This window comes from Ranitomeya imitator, chromosome 5, assembly GCF_032444005.1.
Source record: "Ranitomeya imitator isolate aRanImi1 chromosome 5, aRanImi1.pri, whole genome shotgun sequence".
Classification (NCBI taxonomy): Eukaryota; Metazoa; Chordata; class Amphibia; order Anura; family Dendrobatidae; genus Ranitomeya; species Ranitomeya imitator.
The window spans coordinates 187,397,570-187,425,026 of NC_091286.1; the positions used below are offsets into that span (position 1 = coordinate 187,397,570).

The 27,457-nt window shown below is 46.2% G+C and overlaps 1 protein-coding gene across 2 annotated transcripts in view; it reads left to right on the top strand.

Moving 5' to 3' along the window:
- The window catches only part of KMO (kynurenine 3-monooxygenase), an 850,240-nt gene that overhangs the window by 12,884 nt on the left and 809,899 nt on the right, over positions 1 to 27,457 (top strand). For both annotated transcript variants that reach the window (XM_069767942.1, XM_069767941.1), the window contains exon 2: positions 16,854 to 16,923. In XM_069767942.1, coding sequence (XP_069624043.1) covers positions 16,854 to 16,923 — 70 coding nt within the window. The remainder of the gene's footprint in view (positions 1 to 16,853; positions 16,924 to 27,457) is intronic.

Consider the following 27,457-nt stretch of genomic DNA (forward strand, 5'->3'; position numbering starts at 1 on the left):
TTTCCTCCCTTGTGTGCTATCTCTTACCCACATGCTCACTGTCTCTGCCCCCCTGTGCGCATTCTGGGACCCCCGTGGGCTGCCTTGGGTCCTGTGGGCTGCCTGGGGCCCCTGTGGGCTGCCTGGGGCACTGTTTGCTGTTTGGGGCTCCATGCGCTGCCTGGGGTCCCTGTGTACTGCCTGGGACCCCTGTGTGCTGCCCCGGGCCCTTGTGTGCTGCCTGGGACCCCTGTGTGCTGCCCCGGGCCCTTGTGTGCTGCCTGGGGTCCTTGTGTGCTGCCTGGGGCCCCTGTGTGCTGCCTGGGGCCCCTGTGCTCTGCCTGGGTTCCCTGTGTGCTGTCTAGGGCCCTGTGTGCTGCCTGGGGCCCCTGTGGGCTGCCTGGGGCCCTGTGTTCTGCCAGGGGCCCCTGAGGGCTGCCTGGGGTCCTGTGCACTGCCTGGGGCACCGTGCGCTGTTTGGGGCTCCGTGTGCTGCCTGGGGCCCCTGTGCGATGCCTGGGGCCTTGTGAACTGCCTGGGGCTCTGTGAGCTGCCTGGGGCCCCTGTGGGCTGCCTGGGGTCCTGTGCACTGCCTGGAGCACCGTGCACTGTTTGGGGCTCCTTGCGCTGCCTGGGGCCCCTGTGCACTGCATGAGGCCCCTGTGGGCTGCCTGGGGCCCCTGTGGGCTGCCTGGGGTCCTGTGCACTGCCTGGGGCTCCGTGCGCTGCCTGGGGCCCCTGTGTGCTGCCTAAGGCCCCTGTAGGCTGCCTGGGGTCCTGTGCGCTGCCTGGGGCCCCTGTGTGCTGCCTGGGGCCCCTGTGCGCTGCCTGGGGCCCTGTGGGCTGCCTGGGATCCTGTGCACTGCCTGGGGCTCCGTGCACTGCCTGGGGCCCCTGTGCGCTGCCTGGGGCCCTGGGTGCTGCCTGGGGCTCCTGTGCGCTGCCTGGGGCCCCTGTGGGCTGCCTGGGGTCCTGTGGGCTGCCTGGGGTCCTCTGCACTGCCTGGGGCCCCTGTGTGCTGCCTGGAGCCCTGTGGGCTGCCCGGGGAAGCTGTGTGCTGCCTGGGGCCCTGTGCGCTGCCTGGGGCCCCTGTGTGCTGCCTGGGGCCCTGTGTGCTGCCTGGGGCCCCTGTGAGCTGCCCAGGGCCCCTGTGTGCTGCCTAGGGCCCCTGTGTGCTGCCTGGGGCACTGTGCGTTGCCTGGGGCCCCTGTGGGCTGCCTGGGGTCCTGTGCACTGCCTGGGGCACCGTGCGCTGTTTGGGGCTCTGTGCTCTGCCTGGGACCCCTGTGTGCTGCCTGGGGCCCCTGTGGGCTGCCTGGGGCCCCTGTGTGCTGCCTGGGGCCCTGTGCGCTGCCTGGGGCCCCTGTGCGCTGCCTGTTAGGGGCCCTGTGCGCTGCTTGGGGCCCCTGTGGGCTGCCTGGGGCACCGTGCGCTCCCTGGGGCCCCTGTGCACTACTTGGGGCCCTGTGTGCTGCCTGGGGCCCTGTGTGCTGCCTGGGGCTCTGTGAGCTGCCTGGGGCTCCTGTGTGCTGCCTGGGGCCCTGTGCGCTGCCTGATCTACAGCAGCTGGGGTATATTCTGACCTGGAGGGGTATAACCTGGACTAGTCCAATTTATACCCTGGGGTATGGTTTGGGCTAGGCCAGAATATACCCGGGGTATAATCTGGCCCAGAGGGGTATAAACTGGATTTGTCCAATTTATACCCCGGGGTATAGTTTGGGCTAGGCCAGAATATACCCGGGGTATAATCTGGCCTATGCCACTTTAACCCCGGGTATATTCTGGGCGGGAGGTTAAACTGGCCTGTTACACCGGGACAATGTAAAAAGCCCCATAACACCGTTGAACCAGGAGAGTAAAATGCGGGAGTACCAAGACACTGGTGCATTCTATCATCTTCTCCAGTCCAACTGAGAGCAGTGCTGCTAGTGCTTTACAAAGCAGCTCAGTGCGTCGAGGCAGTGGAGGAAGCTCAGCAGAATCAGGGAGCAGAAGCAGTGCCTCAGCACAAGGCAAGACCAGTATGGCCCAACTGTGGAAAAGTTTTGTGTGCCCGCCACAAATGTCTACACCATCACAGACGGCTCCCGTCAGCAGGAGGCAACGTTTCCGTCAGATGGTGACAGACTATATGTCTTGCCCTCTCAGTGTACTCCCAGACGGCTCTTCCCCCTTCAAGTTTTGGGTCTCTAAGCTGGATACGTGGCCAGAGCTTAGCCAGTATGCATTGGAGGTGCTGGCTTGCCCTGCTGCAAGTGCATTATCGGAACGCCTCTTTAGTGCCGCAGGTGGTGTACTAACAGACCGTCGCATGCGACTATCCTTCGATAACGTTGACCGGCTTACTTTTCTGAAAATTAACAAGGCCTGGACCTCGCAGGAATTTGCCACTTCTCTTCCAGATTAACCCCTTTACCCCCAAGGGTGGTTTGCACGTTAATGACCGGGCCAATTTTTACAATTCTGACCACTGTCCCTTTATGAGGTTATAACTCTGGAACGCTTCAACGGATCCCAGTGATTCTGACAATGTTTTCTCGTGACATATTGTACTTCATGATAGTGGTAAAAATTCTTTGATATTACCTGCGTTTATTTGTGAAAAAAATGGAAATGTGGCGAAAATTATGAAAATTTCGCAATTTTCCAACTTTGAATTTTTATGCAATTAAATCACAGAGATATGTCACACAAAATACTTAATAAGTAACACTTCTCAAATGTCTACTTTACATCAGCACAATTTTGGAACCAAATTTTTTTTTTAGGGAGTTATAAGGGTTAAAATTTGACCAGCAATTTCTCATTTTTACAACACCATTTTTTTTTAGAGACCACATCTCATTTGAAGTCATTTTGAAGGGTCTATATGATAGAAAATACCCAAGTATGACACCATTCTAAAAACTGCACCCCACATGGTGCTCAAAACCATATTCAAGAAGTTTATTAACCCTTCTGGTGCTTCACAGGAATTTTTGGAATGTTTAAAGAAAAATGAACATTTAACTTTTTTTCACAAAAAATTTACTTCAGCTCCACTTTGTTTTATTTTACCAAGGATAACAGGAGAAAATGGACCCCAAAAGTTGTTGTACAATTTGTCCTGAGTACACCGATACCCCATATGTGGGGGTAAACCACTGTTTGGGCGCATGGGAGAGCTTGGAAGGGAAGGAGCGCCGTTTGACTTTTCAATGCAAAATTGGCAGGAATTGAGATGGGACGCCATGTTGCGTTTGGAGAGCCACTGATGTGCCTAAACATTGAAACCCCCCACAAGTGACACCATTTTGGAAAGTAGACCCCCTAAGGAACTTATCTAGAGGTGTGGTGAGCACTTTTACCCACCAAGTGCTTCACAGAAGTTTATAATGCAGAACCGTAAAAATAAAAAAATCATATTTTTTCTCAAAAATTATCTTTTTGCCCCAAAATTTTTATTTTCCCAAGGGTAAGAGAAGAAATTGGACCCAAAAAGTTGTTGTACAATTTGTCCTGAGAACGCTGATACCCCATATGTGGGGGTAAACCACTGTTTGGGCGCATGGGAGAGCTCTCGAAGGGAAGGAGCGCCGTTTGACTTTTCAATGCAAAATTGACAGGAATTGAAATGGGACGCCATGTTGCGTTTAGAGAGCCACTGATGTGCCTAAACATTGAACCCCCCCATAAGTGACACCATTTTGGAAAGTAGACCCCCTAAGGAACGTATCTAGATGTGGTTTGAGTGCTTTGAGCCACCAAGGGCTTCACAGAAGTTTATAATGCAGAGCCGTGAAAATAAAACAAAAATTTTTTCCCACAAAAATTATTTTTTTAGCCCCTAGTTTTGTATTTTCCCGAGGGTTTGGGCGCATGGGAGGGCTCGGAAGGGAAGGAGCGCCATTTGGAATGCAGACTTAGATGGAATGGTCTGCAGGTGTCACATTGCATTTGCAGAGCCCCTAATGTACCTAAACAGTAGAAACCCCCCACAATTGACACCATTTTGGAAACTAGACCCCCTACGGAACTTATCTAGATGTGTGGTGAGCGCTTTGACCCACCAAGGGCTTCACAGAAGTTTATAATGCAGAGCCGTAAAAATAAAACAAAAATTTTTTCCCACAAAATTATTTTTTAGCCCCCAGTTTTGTATTGTTCCGAGGGTAACTGGAGAAATTGGACCCCAAAATTTGTTGTCCAATTTGTCCTGAGTGCGCTGATACCCCATAAGTGGGGGGGAACCACTGTTTGGGCGCATGGGAGGGCTCGGAAGGGAAGGAGCTCCATTTGGAATGCAGACTTAGATGGAATGGTCTGAAGGTGTCACATTGCGTTTGCAGAGCCCCTAATGTACCTAAACAGTAGAAACCCCCCACAAGTGACCCCATATTGGAAACTAGACCCAGTTGTGAGAACTTTGAACCCCCAAGTGTTTCACTACAGTTTATAACGCAGAGCCGTGAAAATAAAAAAATCATTTTTTTTCCCACAAAAATTATTTTTAGCCCCCAGTTTTATATTTTCCCAAGGATAACAGGAGAAATTGGACCCCAAAAGTTGTTGTACCATTTGTCCTGAGTACACTGATACCCCATATGTTGGGGTAAACCCCTGTTTGGGCACACGGGAGAGCTCGGAAGGGAAGTAGCACTGTTTTACTTTTTCAACGCAGAATTGGCTGGAATTGAGATCGGACGCTATGTCGTGTTTGGAGAGCCCCTGATGTGCCTAAACAGTGGAAACCCCCCACTTATAACTGAAACCCTAATCCAAACAAACCCCTAACCCTAATTTCAACGGTAACCCTAACCACACCTCTAACCCTGACACAACCCTAACCCTAATCCCAACCCTATTCCCAACTGTAAATGTAATCTAAACCCTAACCCTAACTTTAGCCCCAACCCAAACTGTAGCCCCAACTCTAACCCTAGCCCTAACCCTAGCCCTAACCCTAACCCTAGCCCTAACCCTAACCCTAACCCTAGCCCTAACCCTAACCCTAGCCCTAACCCTAGCCCTAACCCTAGCCCTAATCCTAGCCCTAATGGGAAAATGGAAATAAATACATTTTTTTAATTTTTCCCTAACTAAGGGGGTGATGAAGGGGGGTTTGATTTACTTTTATAGCGAGTTTTTTAGCGGATTTTTATGATTAGCAGCCGTCACACACTGAAAGACGCTTTTTATTGCAAAAAATATTTTTTGCATTACCACATTTTGAGAGCTATAATTTTTCCATATTTTGGTCCACAGAGTCATGTGAGGTCTTGTTTTCTGCGGGACGAGTTGACGTTTTTATTGGTAACATTTTCGGGCACGTGACATTTTTTGATCGCTTTTTATTCCGATTTTTGTGAGGCAGAATGACCAAAAACCAGCTATTCATGAATTTCTTTTGGGGGAGGCGTTTTTACCGTTCCGCGTTTGGTAAAATTGATAAAGCAATTTTATTCTTCGGGTCAGTACGATTACAGCGACACCTCATTTATATCATTATTTTATGTTTTGGCGCTTTTATACGATAAAAACTATTGTACAGAAAAAATAATTATTTTTGCATTGCTTTATTCTCAGGACTATAACTTTTTTATTCTTTTGCTGATGATGCTGTATGGCAGCTCGTTTTTTGCGGGACAAGATGTCGTTTTCAGCGGTATCATTGTTATTTATATCTGTCTTTTTGATCGCGTGTTATTCCACTTTTTGTTCAGCGGTATGATAATAAAGCATTGTTTTTTGCCTCGTTTTTTTTTTTTCTTACGGTGTTTACTGAAGGGGTTAACTAGTGGGCCAGTTTTATAGATCGGGTCGTTACGGACGCGGCGATACTAAATATGTGTACTTTTATTGTTTTTTTTTATTTAGATAAAGAAATGTATTTATGGGAATAATATTTTTTTTTTCATTATTTAGGAATATTTTTTTTTATTTATTTTTTACACATTTGGAAATTTTTTTTTTTATTTTTTATTTTGTCCCAGGGGGGACATCACAGATCGGTGATCTGACAGTTTGCACAGCACTCTGTCAGATCACCGATCTGTCTCAGAGCGCTGCAGGGTTACCAAGTGCCTGCTCTGAGCAGGCACTTGGTAAGCCACCTCCCTCCCTGCAGGACCCGGATCTGAAGCCATCTTGGATCCGGGCCTGGAGCAGGCAGGGAAGTAGGGAGACCCTCGCAGCAACGCGATCACATCGCGTTGCTGCGGGGCGCTCAGGGAAGCCTGCAGGGAGCCCCCTCCCTGCGCGATGCTTTCCTGTACCGCCGGCACATCGCGATCATCTTTGATCGTGGTGTGCCGGGGGTTAATGTGCCGGGGGCGGTCCATGATCGCTCCTGGCACATAGTGCCGGATGTCAGCTGCGATAGGCAGCTGACACCCGGCCGCGATCGGCGGCGCTCCCCCCGTGAGCGCTGCCGATCGCATATGATGTACTATCCCATCGGGGGTCATAGGGGCCCACCCCACCTCGACGGCATAGTACGTCTAATGTCAGAAAGGGGTTAAATACTTGGTTGGCAACAGTATCCAGGTTTCCTGTTGTGTTCATGTTTCTACCACCTGACCTGTAATCCCTGGGCTCCAACACCGCCAGTTGCTGCTCAGAAGTGCCGTCTGCACAGTCAACACATGACCTAGTGTTCTTGGGTTTCAGTAACGTCAGCTGATCCCCTGCTGTGTATCCGGCAATTGCTCCTGCTACCTCCACACTCACAATACTACAGAAATTAAAGGTATCCTGGCCCCCCCCAGGCATTCAAAACTGAAAGATCCACCTTGTGAAGCACAAATGCTGCACCAGGGAAAGGTGGCTGATACCGGCCTGATACCGTGAAACCATCCTGGAGGTGGGACTTTCCTTCGTAATGAGATGCAGCACAGCCGGCATTCATACCCCCTTGGCGCCGGGTGCCACCTCCTCAGCGTTGTTTGAATCTGTCACGGAGCCCGCGCTGTTATGTTAAACCTTGGCCATTGTCAGTTAGCGCTGCCTGTCTTCTGACATCATTTGATGTCAGGCTGACTGCGCCTGTGCGGCTGCTCTGCCCAAGATCCCGCCCTGCATTGTCTACCGATTTATTCACCCTGCGGGGCTGTGATTCATGGGCATGCGCAGTGCATATCTTCGCCTCTCACTCATCTCCCTGTGCCTTCTTCCGACTGTGCGGCGTCAGCTGATCCCTAATCACATGCCATGGCCGTGAGGCCACACAGTCTGAAAAGGCGGATGGAGATGAGTGAGAGGTGAAGATATGCACTGCACATGCCCATGAATCCCTGTCCTGCAGTGGGAATACATCAGAAGACACTGCGAGGCGGGATCTCTGGCAGGGCGGCCCACAGGCGCAGTCAGCCTTACACGAAATGATGTCACAAGCCAGGCAGCGCTAACTGACAATCGCAAATGTTTCACATAACAGCGCGGGCTCCGTGACAGATTCAAACAACGCTGAGGAGGCGGCACTCGGTGCCAAGAGGGTATGAATGCCGGCTGTGCTGCGTCTCATTACGAAGGAAAGTCCCACCTCCGGGACGGTTTCACGGTATCAGGGGACACATATTTTATAAGTGTTTAGTTCAGCATGTGCAAGGAGCATAACTAAAAGAGCCACCTTTTCCTTGTGCAGCATTAGTGCTGCACAAGTTGGCTCTTTAAATTACAAATGCCTGGGGGGATTAAAGGTTCCCTTTCAACTCACTCAAATTGGGCTTCATCCTACACTCTGCTTCTCCTTTATTCCCTGGGCTCCAACAATGCCAGTTGCTGCTCGGAAGTGCCATCTGCACAGCACAGTCAACGCTTGCTGCCGTGTTATTGGGTTTCAGTAACATCAGCTGATCCCCAACTGTGAATCCAGCAATGTGTCCTGCTACCGCCACGCTGACACAACAACAGATATTAAACTGCCTCGAGTCCAGGCTTCGACCTACACTCTGCTCCTCCTGCATTCCCTGGGCTCCAACACCGCCAGTTGCTGCTCGGAAGTGCTGTCTGCACAGTCAACACTTGCTGCCATGTTATTGGGTATCAGTAATGTCAGCTGATCCCGCGCTGTGTATCCGGCAATGTGTCCTGCGACCGCCACGCTGACACAACAACAGATATTAAACTGCCTCGAGTGCAGGCTTCGGCCTACACTCTGCTCCTCCTGCATTCCCTGGGCTCCAACACCGCCAGTTGCTGCTCGGAAGTGCTGTCTACACAGTCAACACTTGCTGCCATCTTATTGGGTTTCAGTAACATCAGCTGATCCCCAGCTGGGTATCCGGCAATGTGTCCTGCGACTGCCATGCTGACACAACAACAGATATTAAACTACCTCGAGTGCAGGCTTCGGCCTACACTCTGCTCCTCCTGCTGTCCCTGGGCTCTAACACCGCCAGTTGCTGCCTGGAAGTGCTGTCCGCACAGTCAACAGTTGCTCCTCTGTTATTGGGGTTCAGCAACGCCAGCTGATCCCATGCTGTGTGTGCGGCAAGAACTTAATTCTGCCCCTCCTGCATTCCCTGGGCTCCAACACCGCCAGTTGCTGCTCGGAAGTGCTGTCTACACAGTCAACACTTGCTGCCATCTTATTGGGTTTCAGTAACGTCAGCTGATCCCCAGCTGGGTATCCGGCCATGTGTCCTGCGACCGCCATGCTGACACAACAACAGATATTAAACTACCTCGAGTGCAGGCTTCGGCCTGCACTCTGCTCCTCCTGCTGTCCCTGGGCTCCAACACCGCCAGATGCTGCCCGGAAGTGCTGTCCGCACAGTCAACAGTTGCTCCTCTGTTATTGGGGTTCAGCAACGCCAGCTGCTCCCCTGCTGTGTGTGCGGCAAGAACTTAATTCTGCCCCTCCTGCATTCCCTGGGCTCCAACACTGCCAGTTGCTGCTCGGAAGTGCCGTCTGCACAGTCAACACTTGCTGCCATGTTATTGGGTTTCAGTAACGTCAGCTGATCCCCAGCTGTGTATCCGGCAATGTGTCCTGTGACCACCACGCTGACGCAACAACAGATATTAAGCTGCCTCGAGAGCAGGCTTCGGCTTACACTCTGCTCCTCCTGCTGTCCCTGGGCACCAACACCGCCAGTTGCTGCACGGAAGTGCTGTCCACACAGAGAGAAACACTCGTTCCTGTGTTAGTGGGGTTCAGTAACGCCAGCTGTTCCCCTGCTGTGTGTGCGGCAATAACTCAAGTCTGCTCCTCCTGCTGTCCCTGGGCTACAACACAGCCAGTTGCTGCCTGGAAGTGCTGTCTGCACAGAGAAAAACACTCGCTCCTGTGTTAGTGGGGTTCAGTAACACCAGCTGCTCCCCTGCTGTGTGTACGGCAACAACTCAAGTGTGCTCCTCTTGCTGTTTCTTGGCTCTAACACCGCCAGTTGCTGCCAGGAAGTGCTGTCCACACAGAGAAAAACACTCGCTCCTGTGTTAGTGGGGTTCAGTAACGCCAGCTGTTCCCCTGCTGTGTGTGCGGCAAGTTCTCCTGCTCCCTCCACACTATGACAACATCAGATATTAAACTAGCTCCAATTAGGTCTCGGCCTACACTCTGCTTTTAGCATTGACCCTGGGCTCCAACACCGCTAGTTGCTGCTTGGAAGTGCTGTTCACACAGAGAAAAACCCTCCTGTGTTAGTGGGGTTCAGTAACGCCAGCTGTTGCCCTGCTGTGTGTGTGGCAATAACTCAAGTGTGCTCCTCCTGCTGTCCCTGGGCTCCAACATCGCCAGTTGTTGCCCGGAAGTGCTGTCCACACAGAGAAAAATACTCGCTCCTGTGTTAGTGGGGTTCAGTAACGCCATCTGTTCCTCTGCTGTGTGTGCGGCAAGTTGTCCTGCTCCCTCCACACTAAGACTACATCAGATATTAAACTTGCTCCAATTAGGCCTCGGCCTACATTATGCTTTGAGCATTTACCCTGGGCTCCAACACCACCAGTTGCTGCTCGGAAGTGCTGTCCGCAAAGAGGAAAACACTAGCTCCTGTGTTAGTGGGGTTCAGTAATGTCAGCTGATCCCCTGCTGTGCATATGGCAATTTGTCCTGCTACCTGCACACTGACACTATTACAGAAATTAAAGGGAACCTGTCGCCCCGAGGCTGAGGCTTTGGCTTAGGTTCCTCCTTCTGGGTATCCGAGTTCCACCAATGTCAGGCGGTCCTTGGTAGTGCTTTCTGGCACGGGTACCTCCTGCTTAGTAACCGGGTTCCAGTACCGTCAGCTGGTCCTCGGTTGTTCCATTGGATCTTGTACCTTCGGCAACGCATTCGGGTTCCAGCACCATCAGCTGGTTCTCGGCAGTGTCTTTGGCATGGGTACTCCCTCCTGCCCAGCCTGGTTCCAGCACGCCAGCTGTTTCCGGGTAGTGTCAAGGTCCCTTTGCCTCCAATGCGTTGTCCTGTCGTGTTGCGGTCGGGTTAGCCGACTCTATGGTGCCTGCAGTTTAGGTGCTTCCTATGTGGGCTGTGAGAAGTGGTAATCAAGGTTGGTTCAGTAGTGCCAATAGGACAAGCTGCCCCTGTAGGACTGTGGGTTTTCGGTAAATACGGCCTAGCTATTTTTTTGGTTTCCTGTGGACCTTCTGCTGCCTATCTGTGTTCTAGCACCATTAGCTGGTTCTTTGGAAGACAATCTTGAATAGGTCCCCCTGGTTCGAGTACCATCAGCTGGTTCCGGGCAGAGCCTTTGGCTTAGGTGCCTCCTTCTGGGTATCCGAGTTCCACCAACATCAGGCGGTCCTTGGTAGTGCTTTCTGGTACGAGTACCTCCTGCTTAGTAACCGGGTTCCAGTACCGTCAGCTGGTCCTCAGTAGTTCCATTGGCTCATGTACCTTCGGGTAGCCATCCAGGTTCCAGTACCGTCAGCTGATTCTCGGCAGTTCCTCAGCCTTCTTGTACCTTCTGCTACATTTCCAAGTTCAAGACCCTAAAGATGTCGACCCTGAAGACCGAGAAGCAGAAGAACAAGAAGCTGCAGAACAAAAAGCAGAAGAACATTAAGCATAAGACTAAAAATCAGAGCAAAAGATATTATCTAAATTATAAGCAGAAGAAGACTAAGCAGTGTATGGGGGTGAGTCCGTTCCTCCTCATGGTGCCCCTGGAAAAAACCTGCTGCTGCAGGCCAAACTGAACGCGGACAAATCCTGTTGTAAAACTTTTATAGATAACAACTACAGGAATGCCTGTCACAAATAAGAATATGATGAAGAAGAAGAATATGAAGAAGATGAAGAAGTAGAATATGAAGGAGAATAATAGTTGAATAAGAAGAATATGAAGAATGTAAAAGAAAAGAATAATAGGAAGAAGGTGAAGAAGAAGATGAATAAGGTGAAGAAGTTGATGAAAAAGATGCTGCTGCTGAGGATGATGAAGAAGAAAGTGTGGGAGAAGTAAAAAAGAAGGTGAAGAGCATGGAAGTAGTGAAACATAAATATATGACAAAATATAACAAATCTTAACATAGTCAATATCTTTGTAACTCCGAACGTCTTAAAAAAAAAATTAATTACTGCTATTCTGTTTGATTGGGGATTGGGCTAAACCTCTATACCTTTAATGTCTCCTCCACCTCCCATATACATCCTACATTATTCTTAGTTGTTTTCCTTCATGTAGAATTAACCTACAAGGAAAGAAAGGGTTTATTTTAATTCCCCGATATTTTTGTCCCATTGACTTGCATTGGTATCGGGTATCGGTATCGCTTGGACAGGACCTTTTCTATTGCCTCAGGACTGCCATAGCTTCTTTCTAGCCTCTTCCATGCAGCGGTGAGACCCGCGATAGGATTACTGATGTGGACGAATTTAAGTCTCTTGTCCCAATCCGTGGATTGTGGCCCAAGCCACCTGAGTAGCAGGTCTAGCTCTTCAGTGGCGGTGATGCCAAGGTCACTGATTGTGGTTTTAAAGGTACACTTCCAACCCCTGTAGTTTATCATCAAACTTTGTAAGACCAGTCTTAGTTAGATCACCCCGAATCATGTACCTTGTAAAGCCAGTCATATCAGCATTCTCCGATTTTGAAAGGACCATTACTGACTTGGTAGCATTGTTCATACAGTCTGTGCTTTGACCTGGGAATTCAGCAACATATGAGGCAATGTATGCGTTCAGTCCATTAACTGGCTTAATGAGCTTAGTTTCTGCCACACATGGGACTGGAATTGTGTGACTGACCGGAGTGTGGTGACTTGCCTGCATATTGGCCTGCACATATGTTTCTGTGTATAAAGTTTTGTGCTGTGCAGGTTTCCGGTACATTTCAGTGCACAGAGGAGGATCAGGATGCAGGGTTGGCAGCGTATTGTACTGACCTTGGGTGCAGGATGCGGGTAAACACTCTGTGTCCTGTTGTCTCATGGGAGCATCTGTGCGGTCAGGAAGGATTGCAGGAGCAGGGGGAGCGCTGTATTGGCTTTGTACATAGTCTCTAGTACGCTTAAGAGGGTCTTCAGTATCAAAATCACTGACACTGTCTCTTTGGCTCCCACTGATGGCTTGTTCCAGGACCCTTAACCTTGCCATGGCTGTGGCGTGTTCACATTCCTTCTCTAGGGCCTCTATTTCTGCCTTTTTTTTTCTTCTCTAGGGTCTCTGTTTCTGCCTTTCTTTTCATCTCTAGGGCCTGTGTTTCGGCTGCCTCTATTTCCATCTCAGTTTTCTTTTGAGCGAATATAAACATAAGGATGAATGACCTCGGGGAGATCAAAACATCCAACACCGCGGAGACACCATCTGCGTTTCTCAACGCAGAAACTGCGTTTCTCAACGCAGTGATCCAGAACACTGCCCCCATCCCTTATGGGAAATATGCAAATGCTTGTAGAAAAACCACAGAGACACCATCACGTGTTTCTCAACGCAAGCAATAAATAGCCAGGCCTTTCACCGGGAAGGAACAACCACGGGAAGGGCAGCATCCAAAAGGAAAACCACCTATGCCAAAACATGGTATCCATCCACAGACAGCTGTTTCGGGGTATTTGCCCCTCATCAGTGTGGAGTAGGAAACTGGCTATTAGGGGTAATATTTGTGGGGCTGATGTCACCTTTGTATTGTAAGGTGACATCAAGCCAGCTTAGTAATGGGGAGGTGTCAATAAGACACCTATCCATTACTAATCCTATAAACACACAGCCAGAAATAAAGTATTTGAATAAAATCAAACACTACACAGTTTTCCCACATTTATTGTTCTGCCAATCCATGCGATGCCCTCGATCTCCTGCAAAAAAAATTTAAATAATAAACCAAAACAAATACCCCCTGGTCCGATGTAGTCCATTTAATAATGAGTGTCCCACGACGATCTCCCCTATAGAGCTGTCATATCAGGAGATGTGACTGCAATATAGGCCTCCAGTGACAAAAAGAATTGACATGCTGTGGAAAATAAAATGCTGCAAATCCACGCGTTTTGTTCCGCAGCATGGGCACAACAATTCTCAATTTCCCATTAACTAACATTGCTTGTTCACTACACTGCGGATTTGATGCAATTCCACACGTCCAAAAAAGCTGCGGAAATGCATCAAAATCCACAACATGTGCACATAGCCTAAGGGACCTTTTTAAATGCTTAGGAAGCCTTTGCAGGTGTTTTTGTTAATTATTCTAAGTTACTGAGATAATGACTTTTGGATAGTGTTGAGCATTCCGATACCGCAAGTATCGGGTATCGGCCGATATTTGCTGTATCGGAATTCCGATACCGAGTTCCGATATTTTTGTGATATCGGGAATCGGTATCGGGATTAAGATTTATGTGTAAAATAAAGAATAAAAATAAAAAATATTGATATACTTACCCTCTGACGCGCCCTGGTTGTCACCGCTGCAACCGCCATGCTTTCCTTCCTGAGAATGAGCACGTTAAGGACCTTCGATGATGTGGCGGCTTGTGATTGGTCGAGTGAGCGGTCACATGACGCTACTGCGACCAATCACAAGCCGCGACGTCATCGAAGGTTATTAACGCGCTCATTTTTAAAAATGAGAGCGTTAAGGACCTTCGATGACGTAGCGGCTTGTGATTGGTCGCGTGAGCGGTCACATGACGCTACCGCGACCAATCACAAGCCACGACGTCATCGAAGGTCATCAACGCGCTCATTCTCAGGAAGGAAAGCATGGCGGTTGCAGCGGTGGCAACCAGGGCGCGTCAGAGGGTAAGTATATCAATATTTTTTATTTTTATTCTTTATTTTACACATGAATATGGATCCCAGGGCCTGAAGGAGAGTTTCCTCTCCTTCAGACCATGAGATCCATTACAGGATACCTTCCGATATTTGTGTCCCATTGACTTGTATTGGTATCGGATATCGGTATCGGCGATATCCAATATTTTTCGGATATTGGCAGATACCATCCGATACCGATACTTTCAAATATCGGACGGTATCGCTCAACACTACTTTTGGATTTTCATTGACTGTAAGCCATAATCATCAACATTAACAGAAATAAACACTTGAAATAGATCACTCTGTTTATAATGACTCTCTATAATATGAGTTTCACTTTTTGTATTGAACAACTGAAATAAATTAACTTTTTGATGATATTCTAATTTTGTGAGATTCACCTGTATACGTATATGATCCATGTAGCGGATCACTTAAACTAAGTGGTTATATTATATTATAGGTAATCATTACTTTTATGTCTACTCCTTATGCATTTTAATGCCCTATTCTATGTGTAATATCTACATTTTCATTCATTTATACTCTATGTATATATTTTTCTGCTGCTATACATTCCCCATATGATATACACTCATGGAGACTTATGTTTCCGATTTGGATCTATACTGGGATAGTATAAATTGTATAAACAATACTTACTGTTCCTATTTGTTGCTATTTTGTATATTTACAAACAATAAAGAAGCACACTGTGATGCGAGTCTCTTCTCACGGTCAAGATCTATGTCAGGGTAGTCAAGTAGTCAAGGAGTCCAAGGTCAGAAGCTAGGAGGTTATGTCATAAACAGAAGAAAGAGACAAAAGCATAGTCAGGTAACGTTCTATGTTCAGAATACCAGGAGGATAGCGGATCAGAGCAGAAGGGGTTAAACTGACGGATGGTCAGAACAACGAAAGATCCAAGGTCAGGCAATGAAAGAACACAACAGGCAACATACAGAACACAAGTCACAGAGAGAACAAACCACATTTGGCTGAATGTACATCTGGCAGAGGTCTGGGAGAAACAGCTCAGTGAAGTAGTGTTAGGGCTGGTGGAACGCACCGAGTAAATATTGAGATAATATAGGTGCGTTTGCAGCCCGGGGTCCGCTGTGCAGGAGTGGAACCTGCTGCTAGTATATGGCGGCACTATATGGCGGTACAACCCCTGAATAGACACAGGTTTCGTCACCCAGTCTGTATAGGAGCAAACTCTGTTGCTTCACAGAGTAGCCGAGATTAGGATAGCGCTGTGCCCTGTTAACTTCAGGATCACAGCTAACTAACAGAGCAGGTAGCATACAATGGTCATACAGTCAGCATCAGCACACAAACAACTCCTCTCCGGAGGTGCCGGAATTCTAGTGGCTATACAGCCGACCTTGAGCACATGCAGACACAGACCTCAAGGTAAATAAACATAAACATAAGTTGATACTAGCGCATGGCCATGCGGCCATGCAAACCTTTTATAGAGAAAGCTCTCCAGGACCTTCTTAGTGGTCCAATAGGAACTGCTTCAGGACCTGAGGATGTGACCCCCGACCTCCAATGAGAGGTCGTCCCTTGGGCATGCTCAGTAGTGGAAAAGCAGGACTTAGTCCCAGGAGCATCTGCTCGCCACAGGACAGTGCTGGTTACAATGGTTGAGCCTGGAAGATCAGCAGTAACCGAGCGCACAGTATCTGCCTGAGCCAGACGCTGGGACCAACGTCTTTGCTGAGCAGGCTCCACTGCAGCTTAAGAAGAATGGGAGACCACAGCGGCTGTGGCTCGAGATTCCCCCTGTGCAGCGGTGGGAATTTGACACTTAACAAGTAGCCTGCCAATCACCTGGGATTATTAACACCTGGTGACAGCCAGAGACATCCAGTCTCAGACCTGTTAACACCATATATAAGGCAAGATATCCCACTTATTAAACCTGACAGGGCACACCTGTGAAGTGAAAACCATTCCCGGTGACTACCTCTTGAAGTTCATCAAGAGAATGCCAAGAGTGTGCAAAGCAGTCATCAAAGCAAAAGGTGGCTACTTTGAAGAACCTAGAACATAAGACATAATTTCAGTTGTTTCATACTTTTCTGTTAGTATATAATTCCACATGTGTTATTTCATAGTTTTGATGCCTTCAGTGTGAATGTACAATTTTTATAGTCATGAAAATACAGAAAAATCTTTAAATGAGACCAAACTTTTGGTCTCTACTGCATGTACGACCTGGACCACTCCCTTGGGCATGTGATTGGTACAACGTGATGGGAATATGTATCATCATCCTTTATTCCCCCCCAAACACATGGGTAATTCATGTTACTAATTTAATTATCAAGATCTGGCTTACTTCACCTAGTTCATATCAAATTTTTCTTCAGTAAAAAGAAGTTTAATTTTCAATTGTGGTCTCCTTTCATAAACTGGTTAACATCTGGTCCTGGCAAACCAGGGTCATCGGTTACATGCGGCCCGTATGGGTGTACCTCCCCTAGGACACAAGTTCACACACTCAGCCAGGACCCCCACATTCATGTAACATGCCGGGATGCAAGAGACTAGTACCTCTCCCGTTACTACCATACCGCGCCCACGTTACACATGTGTTATACTGTCTGAGGGAGCCCTAAAGCTTTGTGCACGTAAGAGGGAGACTTCAAATGATATATATTACTTTTGTGTGTTACAGGTTGGAAGTTTAAATGCTTGCTTTTTTGCTAAGAAAGGATTCCTAGTTGAACTTTATGAAGCAAGAGAAGGTAAGTATTTTTCTTTACAATAAATATAAAGCTACGGTATATTTGCCAAACAATTCACCATGCCTAATGTTATTATGTAATTACTACAATACCATTTAGCAGTGCCTTATTACTTTGGGATCTTGGGGTACATTCACACATTGATTTAGAGAAAAAATTTTTTTACAACTCTCATTCATATCAATAAGGCTTTCAGAAATGGACATTCTTGCTGCAAAAGCAACCCTTATTCAAATGAATAGATGGAATTTTTAATCACAGAAATGTTTTCAACATTACTATCATACTCTTCGAGTACAATATGTGACAGCGATAGAAAAAAAATGATAATGATAAATGTTCTGCTAGTGTATTTCAGCTTAATTTTAGCAGTATTTTCTTCCTATGCACAAACAAAACAGTTTGCTTATTCCTGTTAATAGCATCTTTAGGCCTCATTCAGACTTATTTTTCACGTACATGTTGTATCTGTTTTCCATAGATAGAACATGTCCTCATTATAGTTTATTGGGCTGTTCACATGTCAATGATATGTCCACAAAATCATCACATACTGTAGATTTTACTTTTTGGAGCCATAAAAATTACACAGATTCCATGCATGTGCAATCCGTGTGCTGTCCATTTTTAACATTTTGGTAGATTGGAGAAGTTTAGTAATTTTTTTTAGCATGTAAGAAAATCATTGTCGTTAAAGGGTATTTGTCAGGTCATTTTTGTGTACACTACTAATGGTATGCTCGGGCAGCCCTTTTCGGATATTTTGGATTTATTTTTGCATGTAACCCCCGTTGAGTTCCTGTAAGCCCAAGAAAATGTTTTGTTGAGCACAAGTCAAGCATACAGTGGGTACAGAAAGTATTCATACCCCTTTAAATTTTTCACTATTTGTTTTATTGCAGCCATTTGGTAAATTCAAAAAAATTCTTTTTTTTCTCATTAATGTACACTCTGCACCCAATCTTGATTGAAAAAAACAGAAATGTAATAATTTTTGCAAATTTATTAAAAAAGAAAGACTGAAATATCACATGGTCATAAGTATTCAGACCCTTTGCTCAGTATTGAGTAGAAGCACCCTTTTGAGCTAGTACAACTATGAGTCTTCTTGGGAATGATGCAACAAGTTTTTCACACCTAGATTTGAGGATCCTATGCCATTCTTCCTTGCAGATGCTCTCCATTTCCGTCAGGTTGGATGGTGAACGCTGGTGGACAGCCATTTTCAGGTCTCTCCAGAGATACTCAATTGGGTTTAGTTCAGGGCTCTGGCTGGGCAAGTAAAGAATGGTCACAGAGTTGTTCTGAAGCTACTCCTTTGTTATTTTAGCTCTGTACTTAAGTTCATCGTGTTGTTGGAAGGTGAAACATTGGCCAAGTCTTAGGTCCAGAGCACTCTGGAAGAAATTTTCATCCAGGATATCTCTGTACTTGGCCGCATTCATGTTTCCTTCAAAGACAACCAGTCGTCCTGTCTCTGTATCTGAAAAACACCTCCATAGCATGATGCTGCCACCACCATGTTTCACTGTTGGGATTGTATTTGGGCAGGTGATGAGCAGTGCCTGGTTTTCTCCACACATACCACTTAGAATTAGCACCAAAAATGTCTATCTTCGTCTCATCAGACCAGAGTATCTTATTTCTAATAGTCTGGGAGTCCTTCATGTGTTTTTTTTAGCAAACTCTAGGCGGGCTTCCATGTGTCTTGCACTGAGGAGCGGCTTCTGTCGGGCCACTCTGCCATAAAGGTCCAACTGGTGGAGGGCTGCAGTGATAGTTGACTTTGTGGAACCTTCTCCCATCTCCCTACTGCATCTCTGGAGCTCAGCAACAGTAATCTTGGGGTTCTTCTTTACCTCTCTCACCAAGGCTCTTCTCCAACAATTGCTCAGTTTGGCTGGACGGCCAGGTCTAGGAAGATTTCTGGTGGTCACAAACTTCTTCCATTTAAGGATTATGGAGGCCACTGTGCTCTTTGGAACCTTGTGTACTTGTGCCTTGCCACAATTCTGTCTCTGAGCTCCTTGGCCAGTTCCTATGACCTCATGATTCTCATTTGGTCTGACATGCACTGTGAGCTGTTAGGTCTTATATAGACAGGTATGTGCCTTTCCAACTCAAGTCCTATCAGTTTAATTAAACACAGCTGGACTCCAATGAAGGATTAGAACCATCTCAAGGAGGATCACAAGGAAATCACAGCATGTGATTTAAATATGAGTGTCTGAGCAAAGGGTCTGAATAATTATGACCATGTGATATTTCAGTTTTCCTTTTTTAATAAATTTACAAAAATTACTACATTTCAGTCAAAATGGGGTGCAGAGTGTATATTAAAGAAAAAAAAAATGAACATTTTTGAATTTACCAAATGGCTTCAGTGAAACAAAGAGTGAAAAATTTAAAGGGGTCTGAATACTTTCTGTACCCACTGTATGTAAATGCTTAATGAATATGTACCCCTTCCCTTACCCATAATCCCACCCATCCCTCTGACGGTGTCAGTGATTTAGTCAGACTGTCATATCCCGAGGATCGCATCGCAATCCTCGGATTGGCTGTCTGCTCTCCTGACTTGTACATGACAGCTGCATAGAAATACATGCTGTCACACTCGGGTCAGGAGAGCAGATGACCAGTTCGAGGATTGTGATGCGATCCTCGGGCAAGTAATATGGCATTCTGACGAAATCACTGGTGCAACAGCAGAGGAGTGGGCGGGATTATGGACGGGGTGAATATTCATTTCATATTTACATGCCCGCTGGCTTTTCATGAAAACTTAAGCATGATCATTGTATTATGAAGAGATTTGTGGCTGATACAGAGCACAGATGGGTTTGTGCAGATAAAGACATGATGAGGAAGATTTCATATATATATATACTGTATATTTATATATATATATATATATATATATATATATATATATACACACAATTATATATATATATAATGTACGGCTCTGGCAAAAATTAAGAGACCACCACAAAAGCATGTCATGGCCAGCCCAGCAGTCCATTCCGGGCCCGGATGGGATACACCCCCGAGTACTGCAGGAATTAAGTGCAGTCATTAATAGTCCATTATTTTTAATCTTTAAAGAGTCCATAATAAAAGGGTCTGTACCACAAGACTGGCGAATAGCAAATGTGGTGCCAATATTCAAAAAGGGGACAAAAACTGAACTCAGAAATTATAGGCCAGTAAGCTTAACCTCTACTGTGGGTAAAATCCTGGAGGGCATTCTCAGGGATGCTATGATGGAGTATCTGAAGAGGAATAACCTCATGACCCAATACCAACAGGGGTTTACTAGGGACCGTTCCTGTCAGACTAATTTGATCAATTTCTTTGAAGAGGTAAGTTCCGGACTGGACCAAGGGAACGAAGTGGACGTAATGTATATGGACTTTTCAAAAGCTTTTGATATGGTGCTACACAAAAGATTGATACAGAAAATGAGAGCAATGGGGATAGGGGAAAATATGTGTTAAGTGGGTTAAGAGCTGGCTCAGGGATAGGAAACAAAGGGTGGTTATTAATGGAGCACACTCGGACAGGGTCGCAGTTAGCAGTGGGGTACTACAGGGGTCAGTATTGGGCCCTCTTCTTTTTAACATATTTATTACTGATCTTGTAGGGGGCATACAGAGTGGAATTTCAAAAAATTGCAGATGACACTAAACTCTGCAGGGTAATCAATACAGAGGAGGACAATTTTATAGTACAGGATGATTTATGTAAACTAGAAGCTTGGGCTGATAAATGGCAAATGAGTTTTAATGGGGATAAATGTAAGGTCATGCACTTGGGTAGAAGTAATAAGATGTATAACTATGTGCTTAATTCTAAAACTCTGGGCAAAACCGTCAATGAAAAGACCTGGGAGTATGGGTGGATGACAAACTCATATTCAGTGGCCAGTGTCAGGCAGCTGCTACTAAGGCAAATAAAATAATGGAATGCATTTAAAGAGGCATAGATGCTCATGAGGAGAACATAATTGTACCTCTATACAAGTCACTAGTTCGACCACACTTAGAATACTGTGTACAGTTCTGGTCTCCGGTGTATAAGAAAGACATAGCTGAACTGGAGCGGGTGCAGAGAAGAGTGACCAAGGTTATTAGAGGACTGGGGGGTTTACAATACCAAGATAGGTTATTACACTTGGGGCTATTTAGTTTGGAAAAACAATGGCTAAGGGGTGCTCTTATGTTAATGTATAAATATATGAGGGGACAGTACAAAGACCCTTCTGATGATCTTTTTAATCAGAGACCTGAGACAGGGACAAGGGGGCATCCTCTACGTCTGGAGGAAAGAAGGTTTAAGCATAATAACAGACGTGGGTTCTTTACTGTAAGGGCAGTGAGACTATGGAACTCTCTGCCGTATGATGTTGTAATGAGTGATTCATTACTAAAATTTAAGAGGGGACTGGATGCCTTTCTTGAAAAGTATAATGTTATAGGTAGGGTTGAGCGAAACGGGTCGAACATTTTCAAAAGTCGCCGACTTTTGGCGAAGTCGAGTTTCATGAAACCCGATCCGACCCCTGTGCGTGGTCGGCCATGCGGTACGCGACTTTCGCGCCAAAGTCGCGTTTCAATGACGCGAAAAGCGCCATTTCTCAGCCAATGAAGGTAAACGCAGAGTGTGGGCACCGTGATGACATAGGTCCTGGTCCCCACCATCTTAGAGAAGGGCATTGCAGTGATTGGCTTGCTGTCTGCGGCGTCACAGGGGCTATAAAGGGGAGTTCCCGCCGACCGCCATGTTACTGCTGCTGATCTGAGCTTAGGGAGAGGTTGCTGCCGCTTCGTCAGAAGCAGGGATAGCATTAGGCAGGGTCCATTAACCACAAAACCGCTTGTGCTGTAGCGATTTCCACTGCCCAACACCACCTTCGGTGTGCAGGGACAGTGGAAGCTCCTTTTTTTTTTTTTTTTTCCTCAGCGCTGTAGCTCATTGGGCTGCCCTAGAAGGCTCCCTGATAGCTGCATTGCTGTGTGTACGCCGCTGTGCAAAGCAACTGCTTTTTTCAAAGCACAAATCCTCTTGTTCCTTCCTTTCTGCACAGCTATCTTGTTTGTTTGTCCACACTTTTTATTTAATTTGTGCATCAGTCCACTCCTTATTGCTGCCTGCCATACCTGGCTGAAATTACTGCAGGGAGATAGTAATTGAAGGACAGTTCCTTTTTTTTTTTTTTTTTTTTTTTGTGGGAGATTAAGATTGACATTTCTGCTAGAGTGCCATCTCTGTCTGTGTCATCTCTCACTCAGTGGGCCATAGAAAGCCTATTTATTTTTTTGCTTGATTTGGGTTCCAAAATCTACCAGAAAAAATCACAACATCAATCAGTGGGAGAAAAATATTGGCCTCAGGGCTTGTGTGCCACTCCTTACTCCTGTGTGTGCCATCTCTCACTCAGTGGGCCATAGAAAGCCTATTCATTTTTTTGCTTGATTTGGGTTCTAAATTCTACCTGAAAAAATCAATAAATCAATCAGTGGGAGATTAATATTGGCCTTTGGGCTTGTGTGCCAGTCCTAAGCGTGCCATCTCTCTCTCTCTCAGATAGTGGGCCATAGAAAGCCTATTTTTTTATTATTTTATTGGGTTTATAAATTTTCCCTGGAAAAAAAAAAAAAGTGGGAGATTAATATTGGCCTCTGGGCTTGTGTGCCAGTCCTGAGCGTGCCATCTCTCTCACAAATAGTGGGCCATAGAAAGCCTATTTATTTTTTTGGTTGATTTGGGTTCATAATTCTACCTGAAAAAATCAATCAATCAATCAGTGGGAGATTAATATTGGCCTTTGGGCTTGTGTGCCAGTCCTAAGCGTGCCATCTCTCTCTCTCAGATAGTGGGCCATAGAAAGCCTATTTATTATTATTTTTTTTATTGGGTTTATAAATTTTCCCTGGAAAAAAAAAAAAGTGGGAGATTAATATTGGCCTCTGGGCTTGTGTGCCAGTCCTGAGCGTGCCATCTCTCTCACAAATAGTGGGCCATAGAAAGCCTATTTATTTTTTGGGTTGATTTGGGTTCCTAATTCTACCTGAAAAAATCAATCAATCAATCAGTGGGAGAAAAATATTGGCCTCAGGGCTTGTGTGCCACTCCTTACTCCTGTGTGTGCCATCTCTCACTCAGTGGGCCATAGAAAGCCTATTAATTTTTTTGCTTGATTTGGGTTCCAAAATCTACCTGAAAAAAATCACTAAATCAATCAGTGGGAGATTAATATTGGCCTCTGGGCTTGTGTGCCACTCCTGACTCCTGTGTGCGTCATCTGTCACTCAGTGGGCCCTAGAAAGCCTATTTTTTGTTTTATTTGTTTTCTAAATTCTCCCTGAAACAATCATTTTATTTTCTTTGGTTTCTAAATTATTCCTGAAAAAAATCATTTTTTTTGTATTTTTTTTTCTCTCAAGTCTCCCTGAAAAAAAAAAAAAATCTGTGGGAGATTCATATTGCCCCTTCTGCTTGTGTGCCAGTCTTGACTCCTGGGTGTGCCATCTCTCTCTCTCTCCCCAATTGTGGGCCATAGAAAGCCTATGAATTTTTTTGCTTGATTTGGGTTCCAAAATCTACCGAAAAAAAATCACTAAATCAATCAGTGGGAGATTAATATTGGCCTCTGGGCTTGTGTGCCACTCCTGACTCCTGTGTGCGTCATCTGTCACTCAGTGGGCCCTAGAAAGCCTATTTTTTGTTTTATTTGTTTTCTAAATTCTCCCTGAAACAATCATTTTATTTTCTTTGGTTTCTAAATTATTCCTGAAAAAAATCATTTTTTTGGTATTTTTTTTTCTCTCAAGTCTCCCTGAAAAAAAAAAAAAAAAAATCTGTGGGAGATTCATATTGCCCCTTCTGCTTGTGTGCCAGTCTTGACTCCTGGGTGTGCCATCTCTCTCTCTCTCCCCAATTGTGGGCCACAGAAAGCCTATGAATTTTTTTGCTTGATTTGGGTTCCAAAATCTACCAAAAAAAATCACTAAATCAATCAGTGGGAGATTAATATTGGCCTCTGGGCTTGTGTGCCACTCCTGACTCCTGTGTGCGTCATCTGTCACTCAGTGGGCCCTAGAAAGCCTATTTTTTGTTTTATTTGTTTTCTAAATTCTCCCTGAAACAATCATTTTATTTTCTTTGGTTTCTAAATTATTCCTGAAAAAAATCATTTTTTTTGTATTTTTTTTTCTCTCAAGTCTCCCTGAAAAAAAAAAAAAAAATCTGTGGGAGATTCATATTGCCCCTTCTGCTTGTGTGCCAGTCTTGACTCCTGGGTGTGCCATCTCTCTCTCTCTCCCCAATTGTGGGCCATAGAAAGCCTATTAATTTTTTTGCTTGATTTGGGTTCCAAAATCTACCAAAAAAAATAACTAAATCAATCGGTGGGAGATTAATATTGGCCTCTGGGCTTGTGTGCCACTCCTGACTCCTGTGTGCGTCATCTGTCACTCAGTGGGCCCTAGAAAGCCTATTTTTTGTTTTATTTGTTTTCTAAATTCTCCCTGAAACAATCATTTTATTTTCTTTGGTTTCTAAATTATTCCTGAAAAAAATCATTATTTTGGTTTTTTTTTTTCTCTCAAGTCTCCCTGAAAAAAAAAAAAAAAAAAAATCTGTGGGAGATTCATATTGCCCCTTCTGCTTGTGTGCCAGTCTTGACTCCTGGGTGTGCCATCTCTCTCTCTCTCCCCAATTGTGGGCCATAGAAAGCCTATTAATTTTTTTGCTTGATTTGGGTTCCAAAATCTACCAAAAAAAATAACTAAATCAATCGGTGGGAGATTAATATTGGCCTCTGGGCTTGTGTGCCACTCCTGACTCCTGTGTGCGTCCTCTCTCACTCAGTGGGCCCTACAAAGCCTTTTTTTTTTTTTTTTTCCTAAATTCTCCCTGAAACAATCATTTCATTTTATTTGTTTTATAAATTCTTCTGTAAAAAAAATAATTTTTTTTTAATTTTTTTTTTTTCTGAAGTCTCCCTTTTAAAAAAAACAAACACAAATCAGTGGGAGATAAATATTTACATTTGCACTTCAGTGACAGTCCTGCGTGTGTGCCATCTCATTTGTTGCCAACAACAACAGAGTGTGTAACATTGTGGATGATTTTCGTTGTGGTCTCACCCACCTGTAAAGGGGTAGCTAAATCATACTGAAGTTATAGCTCACCGTGTAAGTTGTGTGACAGCAACAAATACCGTTAGTTTGTTAACGTTTTTAAAACAATGAGGAAGTCTGGTGGAAGAGGTCGTGGCCGGGGGCGTTCATTGTCAGCTGGTAATGAGGGTAGTGGTAGTGGTGGAGCATCAGCTGGTCGTGGGAAAAAAAATATTGCACCTAAGTCTGGAGCTGTGGAGCCAGGTTCGTCGTCTGGCTACACAAGGCCTCGAACGCTCCCTTTTCTGGGAGTAGGAAAACCGCTTTTAAAGCCGGAGCAGCAAGAGCAAGTTTTGGCTTATCTTGCTGACTCAGCCTGTAGCTCTTTTGCCTCCTCTCGTGAAACTGGTAAATGTCAAAGCAGCGCGTCGTTAGTGGATGTTCACGGTCAGGGACAAGTCGCTTCCTTGTCCTCTTCAGCAAAAACAACAACAGAGAAGAATGCAGCAGGCGACACAACGGGTTACTCCATGGAGCTCTTTACACATACCGTCCCTGGCTTAGAAAGTGAAGCAGTTAACAGTCCATGCCCATTACAAGTTGAATCTGACATGGAGTGCACTGATGCACAGCCACAGCCAGACTACTATCCTGGTCCTTTGACTCAGACCACAACATTGCCATCGCAGGGTGCTGATCAAGAATCAGACCCTGATGAGACTATGTTGCCCCATCACGAACGCTATACCACCGACCGCCACGGTGACACAGACGAAGTTGCACACGAGCTACAAGAAGAGGTAATAGATGACCCAGTTCTTGACCCCGATTGGCAGCCATTGGGGGAACAGGGTGCAGGCGGCAGCAGTTCTGAAGCGGAGGAGGAGGGGCCGCAGCAGGCATCAACATCGCAACAGGTTCCATCTGCCGGGCCCGTATCTTGCCCAAAACGCGTGGCAAAGCTAAAACCTGTTGGAGGACAGCGTGGCCATCCGGTTAAAGCTCAGTCTGCAATGCCTGAAAAGGTATCCGATGCTAGAAAGAGTGCAGTCTGGCATTTTTTTAAACAACATCCAATTGATCAGCGCAAAGTCATCTGTCAAAAATGTTCAACTACCTTAAGCAGAGGACAGAAAAGTCTCAATACAAGTTGCATGCATAGACATTTAACCACCATGCATTTGCAAGCCTGGACTAACTACCAAACGTCCCTTCAGGTTGTAGCACCCTCGGCCAATGAAGCTAGTCAGCAACGCAACATCCCTTCCGGAAGTGTAGGGCCACCATTTTCCGCACCACCTGCAGTATCTGTGCAGGTTTCTTTGCCAGGCCAAAGCCGTCAGGGTCAGGGAATCACCAGTTTCGTAGTAGGAAACACTGCATCTAGGGCACCGGTGGCAACAATACCATCTCCCACCGTCTCTCAGTCTGCCATGTCCACCGGCACCCCCGCTAGTTCCACGATCTCCAGCTCTCCAGTCCAGCTCACCCTACATGAGACTATGGTTAGAAAAAGGAAGTACTTAGCCTCGCATCCGCGTACACAGGGTTTGAACGCACACATAGCTAGACTAATCTCGTTAGAGATGATGCCCTACCGGTTAGTTGAAAGCGAAGCTTTCAAAGCCCTGATGGACTACGCTGTACCACGCTACGAGCTACCCAGTCGACACTTTTTTTCCAGAAAAGCCATCCCAGCCCTCCACCAGCATGTTAAAGAGCGCATCGTCCATGCACTCAGGCAATCTGTGAGCACAAAGGTGCACCTGACAACAGATGCATGGACCAGTAGGCATGGCCAGGGACGTTACGTGTCCATCACGGCACACTGGTTAAATGTGGTGGATGCAGGGTCCACAGGGGACAGCAAGTTTGGGACAGTTCTGCCTAGCCCACGGTCTAGGAAACAATTGGCTGTAGCCGTTCGCACCCCCTCCTCCTCCTCTTCGTCCTCCTGCAGAAGCGAGAGCTCGTCCACAGACCGCAGTCGCACAACCACTCCATCCGCAGCTGCCACTGTTGCACACCAGGTCTCCCATTATGGGGCAGCTACTGGCAAACGTCAGCAGGCTGTATTGGCTATGAAGTGTTTGGGCGACAACAGACACACCGCGGAAGTTCTGTCCGAGTTCTTGCAGAAAGAAACGCAGTCGTGGCTGGGCACTGTAGATCTTGAGGCAGGCAAGGTAGTGAGTGATAACGGAAGGAATTTCATGGCTGCCATCTCCCTTTCCCAACTGAAACACATTCCTTGCCTGGCTCACACCTTAAACCTGGTGGTGCAGTGCTTCCTGAAAAGTTATCCGGGGTTATCCGACCTGCTCCTCAAAGTGCGTGGACTTTGCTCACATATCCGCCGTTCGCCCGTACACTCCAGCCGTATGCAGACCTATCAGCGTTCTTTGAAC